Genomic DNA, 8,120 nt, shown 5'->3' with positions numbered 1-8,120 from the left:
GTCACTGAGTGGTGAATTGTCACTTTATTCAGTACAGCACCGTTGATTTTATGTGACCTCTTCGTGACTAAGAGGTTAATAGTGTGCAATGTGATTAGTTTCAAAGTTGGATCCAACCTCAGCATGTCAGAGGGCTGTGGCGGCAAACCTTGTGTTAATACTGTGGACCAAAAGGAAGACGGTCGAGGCAGGAAATGAACAAAAAAACGAGCTGTTTATTGAGGCTGAGAAAAACATGCAAAACAAAGGGCAAACTGGAACACTAAGAACATGGAACATGAAAACCTGGACTTGGGAAAGAAAACCTGAAACATGAACTATTGATAAGCATGATAAGCAGATGACCTGACGATGAACAAAGGCTAAAACACAGAATATATACAAGCGAAGTGGAAACACATGGGGAACACAGTTGGGATGAATAAACATATTGACACACAGGAAGCAAAACTAAACACACTGAACATGACGAGAGACTGTCAAAATAAAACAGGACTCACACTGAAACACAGACTAAGACACACGGTTTGACACGGGGCCGGAGGAAAGAAGCAGGCATGGGGATGAGACAGACAGAAGAGATACAGAGGGTGAGAGACATGAAATGAAACACAAGGAGGGGGACATGGTAACAGGAAAACAGAGATGAAACACAAGGGCATGACTAGGACCTGCAGAGTGAAGGAGCGAGAGACACTGAGGACATGAGGGACTCTAACAGCAACAAGAAAACATGAACCTGAAATTACAAATAAACTCTGGGACATGAAAAGGACTAAATTCAACGCTAAATTGTCAAAATCTAAATGGGCGACCATGGTTCTGGGGGTTGGGAAACTTATCTTGTAACTGGAAGGTTGCCGGTTCAATCCCGAACTCTGTCTGTCTTGGTCATTGTGTCCTTGGGCAAGACACTTCACCTCTTCACTTGATGGCAGCCTCACTTCTGACAGTCTGCCCCAGGGCAGCTGTGGCTATAACTGTAGCTTGCCTCCACCAGTGTGTGAATGTGAAAGTGAGTGAATAGTAGAATTATAAAGCGCTTAGAAGGTCTTGAAAAGCACTATATAAATGCAATCGTTATATAAAACATTATAATGCAAAGAATCACAAACATACAATAAACTCAAAATGCTGGGTCAAATGACCCAGAACTGTGACACGGCATGGCTGGTTTTTAAAACATGAAAGACTCAAATGCTCAACTCAATATGTTTTCAAAAGGCGTTCATAAATCAGTGTGGACTCTGAGGATTACGCGTTTCCTCTAAAAGCAGCAAAGACATTACCAATCATTCCTCTCTGCAGCAAACCACTTTCTGCTGTAGAAACATTTGAGCATTAAGGTTTGAAAAAGTCAGATGACAGTTTGAAAAGTGAAAAACTCCACAGAGAGAGAGAATGCTGAAGTGGATGACTGACTAAAAAAATGGACTTTTACTTTTAGACTGAGTTTGTTCTAGATTTAATTTACATTTTATTTCCAGTTTTTCTGGCCGTTTTAAATTTCAGTGTGATCATTGTTGTCATGTTCTGTTTTAATAACACCAAGTATGTGTTTGACTCTTTGGCACAAAGCCATGAGGTCAAATGTCTCACATATTTCAAGTTTTTTAAAAACTCTACTTCAGAGAATCCTCGATCACCAGATGGGGGTGTGTATCACTAAAGGATTCTGAAGCAGTCACAGTTTGCAGAGATTTTATAATTTTGGTTCGATTCCCAGGATCAAATACCGAAAAAGCGGGAAGATAATATCTTCTTCACACGAGTGATGATTTTTAAGTGAATACACACTGAGGGTCAGTAACTATAAAGCATTTGAAAGGCAAGATCAAAGTTGGCATTGTTCAGTTACTATAAAACGTTCGTGACGTATTAAAGATTATGAGGCTTCTTCCATGGAAAGGCAGGTATGAAACCACACACACACAGAGACTGGATTTTGCACTGGGTGTGGAAAGCAGAGGACCGGGTCTCTTTACTCTGAAAAAGTCAGTCCTCACTCACTCTGAGCTGGATATACTGAACAAGAATCATGCTCCGCTTCATCCTGTTGGTATGTAACATTTCTGTTACATTTTATTTCTTATAAAACTATGAGCTGATTATGGGAGCAAATCTTGTGTGCCGATCTCGTCATCTATCATATGGCCACATAATGACAGATGGCAGATGCCACGTGACAGATGTTATCTGAAATCTTCTTATAGACAACAACAAAAAATGTTTTTAGTTTTTAGATTGCTAAAAATGGAGTTAAGGGTTTGTTATGAGCCATAAAAGTCAGGGACTTCCTTTGAAATGGTTTCATTTTTCTTATTATGCTACACACAGGAAAAAATGCCTTTGCATGTCAATAGAAATATGTGTGTGCGCTCACCTTATTAAAACCTGTTTACCAAATATACAACAAAGCGCTTAAGTTCCACAGGCACATAAATTAAAGCTACAACCTATAGCCATACCTTGACATTCCAGCTTTGTCTTTCAGGTTTATTGTTTGTCATGTGCAGCAAACTCAGAGCTGTTGAGCCGTCACAGAAGGGCGTGGATTATTGATTCCTTTGAGATTGAGGAGGGCCATCCAGGGCCATTCCCATATGAGTTGGGCAAGGTGAGAAATTCAAGCAGAAAATGTCCATTTCCAAATTTTATAAATAAATAATGACAAATCCGAATGACATATTTTTACTTTGGACTTGGTGTTGGCTGCCCATTTTGTATGACATTAGCTGTAGAAATGTAGAACATCTCTTGAATGTAATGGAAATAAGCATACAGCATTGTCCATTTATGATCAGTTGCTTAGAAAAGAAAAATCCACTAACAGTGTACAAGCAGTTTTGTGTTTTAAATGTGTATTTTGTCCTCTCCTTCTTTCTTTAGTATACAAAAATAGTCAATTTAATTTTGGGAGGAATTTTCATTTTAATGTAATTGCCAGAAAATACCCGTAGTATCCACCATAACTGACCTCACGGACATTTGCTGTTGTGTTGTAGGTGAGTGTTGATAGGGAATATCAAATATACTTTGAACTGCATGGACAAGGGGTGGACGAGGAGCCGATGGGAGTCATCTCCATAGACGAACACTCTGGCATGTTGAACGTCCACAAGGCCGTGGACTATGAGAAGTGGCACACACTTGAGGTTAGAATCGACACATGTTAAACTCCAACTTGTAGTGATGCCGCAGAATTTCTGTTCACAGTGACCATGAAAAAATCTGTTATTGTGGAGTCGTCACTGTTAATAGGTTTGCAGGACAAACAAATTAAAGTTCTAATCAAATTATGTATTATCCTCTGTAAATATGAGGTTTTCCCTGATTTCATACACAATATGTAAAATATTGACACTAAAACATCTTTAAAGGACATTTTCTTGTCAGAGAACTGAAAAATATTTGTATTATGATTTTTCACACTACATTCCCAATGTCCAACAATTTATCATGTTCGTCTTTATACTGTAACTAACTCTCCATGGTATCTTTTGACGTCTAGCTAAGATTTGAGGCCAGAAAAATGGACGTATCAATGGACACCAGGTTAGGAATTCAGATTTCTATAAAGGACATCAATGACAACCCACCACGCTTTGAGAGGGATCTGTATGAGATTAACCTTCCTCAGGAATCCACACAAGGTAAAAGTAACAAACAAGCAAACAAAAAATGCTTCTTGATTTGAACTTAATTACACAGTGATTATTAAATATGCTCATTAGCTTGAGTTATTATTTCCCAACAGGCTCCAATCTTTTGAAAGTGCATGCTACTGACATAGACGAGAGCGGAACACGAAACTCAACCTTCCACTATGAAATCAAATCTGTGTCTCCAAATGTTAGAGACACTGAACTCGTCATTGATGAGTCTGGATACATTTCATTCAAAGGTTGTTTAAATCATGAGGTAAGAGACTCTTTTGTTGATATGTCAGGAGTACGAAACACTTTAAAGATGAGTAAGGAGAACGGAGCTATTTCCTGTTTGGCTAGATCTGTAACTGATAAGACAAAGTAAAACTAAGCATTTACGCAGATATGAATACTTGCTTTGAGTGCTTTCTCATGTGTGCTTTTGTTCCAATGAGCAAATTATCTTCCTGCACTTTATAAAATTGCCAGTAAGCTACATTTGGTGACAAGTGGTCCAACTCCTTTGGGAGGAAATATAGAGAATAGTATTAATTCTTTATTCTTCTTTTAGTCTGTTAATGTAAAACTCTCCATTTGCTTGTATTAAGGTGGCTGAAAAGTTTACAGTAGTGGTGGAGGCCAAAGACCACGGTGAAGTAGTCAAACTGTCCAGTTCAACCACTGTTGTAATTCACGTAGGGAATGGCAACAACCACCTTCCAGTCATCAGCGGTCAAATGGTAGGCAGTCAGTTGGTGTTTTAAACTCTAAACAGCACCAGTTTCAGGACTTTCACACCTGTAACCTGATAATGATGTGTAGTGTATACAGAACACAAGGTAAGACCCAATGGTGATGTGGCATCGATTAGTCAAAATATAAACATAAGAAGGAAAAACTGAGGTAAATTGAAAAATTGTGAAAGGTGGAAAGAATAAAATATGCAGATAATATCATATTTCAGTTGCATTTATACTGAGCCTAAAACATGGATGCAGTTACCTTGTTGTTGTTATTACTTGTCCATATTTCATATAATCGCCAAATCATAATTTTATAGAATGATATCTGCCTAAGCCACAAACTAATTACAAGGAATATAAACACTGTTAATCAACCACACTGACTCCATGATTGCACAAATTGTAATATCAATAAACACAGATGAGGAAATTGTATACATTTCATGTTTTGTACTAGTACCAGAGAGTACTTCTACAGGGTTACACACATTGTATTCAAACCACAGGGCACTGGTAAAGTGAAGGAGCTTGAGACTGGGGTCTCTCCTCTGAGGCTGCACGTGACAGACAAAGACACCCCCCACACCTCAGGATGGAGAGCCAGATACACCGTACATGGTGACGAGAGAGAGAACTTTGAGATACTAACAGACTTAGAGACTAATGATGGGATCCTGACAGTAGTTGAAGTAAGTGGTGTTTGACTGCATGCCATACATTACAATGACACCCACAGTTTCTCTGTAATTAATTAATTTATTTATTTATTTTAATATATTTGTCAAACCTGCTTTTAGGGCTAACAAAGATTATACTCTTATATAATGATGCTGAAAATAGCTTCTGAATTTCACAAAGAAGAATTTGGGGATTTTGCAACACTGTTGTATAATTTCAGCCTTTAGACTTTGAGAATGGGGCGCAGAGGGAGCTGTTGATCTCAGTGGAAAACGAGGTGCCGTATTACTCCTGTGAAGTAAAAGAGAGGACGCCCTCAGGCCTCTGGAAAGTTGACACCATTAAAGGCCATGATCCCTCTGGTGCAGCTGAACCTCAGTCTGTGAAAGTCACCATTGATGTGGAGGATACCAACGACCCTCCTAAATTCAGCATGACGGTGAAAGAGGTCGTGATGATGGAGAACGTACCCGCTGGAACCTGGGTTGATAAAGTGACGGCTGTGGATCCTGACTCCAGTTATTCCAAAGACTTTGTGTAAGCGATTTATTTGATTAAACATCTCTGAACGTTGATCTGAAGCTGTTCAGTTCTGTCTAAGTGCACTGAATCTGTCCACAGTTACAAGGTAGGAAATGATCCTGCTGGCTGGGTGACGGTGGATCCCCTCACAGGAAAAATCACAATGATAAAGACGCCCGACAGAGAATCTCCACACGTTGTTAACGGCATCTACACCATCTTAGTGTATGCAGTTGACAAAGGTAAACACACACTCTGACTTTTAAAACACAAACAGCTTTTTTTGTACTACATTTCTTGCATCTTGGACAGGTATACCACCAATGACAGGAACAGCTACACTACATATCCATGTGTGGGACCAGAATGACAACGTGCCACAGCTAAGAGTGGACAGCCTGGATGTGTGTGTGTCTGATGCCCCCACAACCACCAACATCGAGGCCTTTGACCCAGATGAAGCACCTTATGCAGGGCCTTTCACTTTCGAATTATTGGGAAATGTTGAAGGAAAATGGAGACTGAATCCTGACTATGGTAGAAACATCTTTCGTGTATTTAGTGACATATTACAGAAAAACAAGCACAAAAGCCAGAACTCTTAAAGTATCCTATCATTTTCTGATCTTTTCTTCAAGGTTACGCAGCTGGTCTGGTGAAGGAGCCTGGTGTGTCCTCTGGTCAACACACAATTCATCTAAAGATCTCCGACATGCAGGGAGCATTTCAAGTTTACAACCTCAGTGTGACTGCATGTGGCTGCACTGTGACACCAAACTGTCGAATTCGCCAGAAATCTGAAATAAACATTGGCCCTTATGCTTTATGCATAATAATTTGTTCACTCTTACTACTTCTGTGTAAGAAACACACGTTTACTTTAGTGTAGGAGAACTGTGATATGTGTGCTAACATCTCTAAGAACCCAGCATAAGTTTTATTATTATATTTATTATTTCACTCTTTGACAGCTCTGCTGCTGCTGGCTCTCAGCATCTCGTCCAAAAGAGAGTTCGTCACTATGGAGCCTGAAGATTGTTCAGGAGGAATCCTCCTCCAATCAAACACTGAGGCACCAGGAGACAACTGCGAGGTCACTGTTTAGAAACATTTGCATCCATGCCAATGACCCATTTTAAGGCAAATATCAGTAAACCATTTCTTTTTCTTTTTCTTTAAAGATTCCTCCCACTATTATCGAAAAAACAGTTTGTATGGAGCAATATAATCAATCTAATTTCCATATTCCACTGAATGGGATGAGAAATGGGAGATATTCAGCAAGGGTGGGTATGAATGAAGTTCAGACTTTTGGCAGTTTTCGGAGCGTACGCTCACAACCTAGGGTAGGTCATTCTTCCATGGAGCATGTACTTTTGTAAAAGCATCTCTTGAAAGTGTGATAAACAGAATCCTCTATAGATCACCTCCTGCTCTTGTCATCCTTTTGAACAGGATTTTACACAGAGGTCCATCCACCCACGCTTTGGGGATTTCAGCGGAGAAAGCCAATACAACCAATACAGCTACACTGGGAACCAGGTTGTACACACCCACAGAAGATCGAGGATGACTTACAAATGGATCTTAAAATAATAACTATATGTTTGTGTTCTTTAAATTTCAGTCAAACTGGAATTTTCCAATAACCACTGGCTATGACAGCAGCCATCAGGTAGAACAGCAGAGATTTGTGTTTGTAATCTTTTACTTTGAAATCAGAGATAAAGAAATGTGTGAACCTTTTGTGTGCAGTTTGAAGACATGAGCAATATGAACGTCCTCCAAACACAAACCGTGAGCTGTGCTACGGAGTCTAATGACATGAAGGTTAAACTGCTTCAGTGCGTAATCTCTTCAGTACGTTACATCTCCTGTGCTGCATTATTTAAAACATATGAGCATGCATGATTCAAAAAATAATAATTTACGTGTTGCAAAATTTTCAGAAAGTGACCTCACTCCGGAAGAAAGAAGTGGACTTAGCAGACGATGAGCTTCACATCTATGCAGTGGAGGGGAATTTAGACACCACCTCAGCGTTGGAGACAATCATCACTTTGGAAGAGGATTCATTTCAGGACACACTGAAAGATCTGGGTCCAGAGTTTCACCAACTGGCTTCTATATGCAGCCCGACACAAACACAGTACTCAGGATATCCTGTTATGTAGCAAACATTTTTGTTTCAAGTGTGAGGAAGAAGGCATTTAATCCTTTTATTCCATTCAGATTTGGGGTTAATTAAAAAGGGTTTGTGGCAACCACTTCTGCATGAGATATACTACCAGAGAGTGATATTGTTAATCACATGTATTTAATAACTGTGCCACATGCATCTTCATTTTTCATATCAAAATGAGGAAAGAAAAGCAAAAGTGCACAGTTGCTGGATTACAATTGTTCTTCGCTTTCATGTTAGGATCCAAAATGCTAATTTGCATTTGGGATAAACAAAAGAAACCAAAAATCATCTTCACTGAGTGCTCATGCAAAGGGTGGAACTCAAGGTGGTCCCCCTTAAACAAGT

At 39.4% G+C, this 8,120-nt stretch overlaps 1 protein-coding gene across 1 annotated transcript; it reads left to right on the top strand.

The window, feature by feature from the left end:
* Positions 1-2,038: 2,038 nt before the first annotated feature.
* On the top strand, positions 2,039-7,764 carry cdh27 (cadherin 27). The gene is made up of 17 exons (XM_087841269.1): positions 2,039-2,059; positions 2,495-2,617; positions 3,006-3,155; positions 3,512-3,653; positions 3,758-3,921; positions 4,256-4,387; positions 4,897-5,079; positions 5,289-5,605; positions 5,690-5,832; positions 5,903-6,127; positions 6,229-6,450; positions 6,562-6,683; positions 6,772-6,936; positions 7,046-7,132; positions 7,218-7,265; positions 7,346-7,450; positions 7,540-7,764. Exons 1-17 carry the CDS (start codon positions 2,039-2,041, stop codon positions 7,762-7,764), a joined length of 2,574 nt encoding a protein of 857 aa, XP_087697395.1.
* Positions 7,765-8,120: the final 356 nt, after the last annotated feature.

The sequence above is a fragment of the Neolamprologus brichardi genome, chromosome 5 (genome assembly GCF_056152115.1).
Source record: "Neolamprologus brichardi isolate AB-2024 chromosome 5, ASM5615211v1, whole genome shotgun sequence".
NCBI classification, from domain to species: Eukaryota; Metazoa; Chordata; class Actinopteri; order Cichliformes; family Cichlidae; genus Neolamprologus; species Neolamprologus brichardi.
The sequence above is the reverse complement of the archived record's forward strand: the minus strand, read 5'-3'. Positions and strand labels throughout refer to the sequence as shown.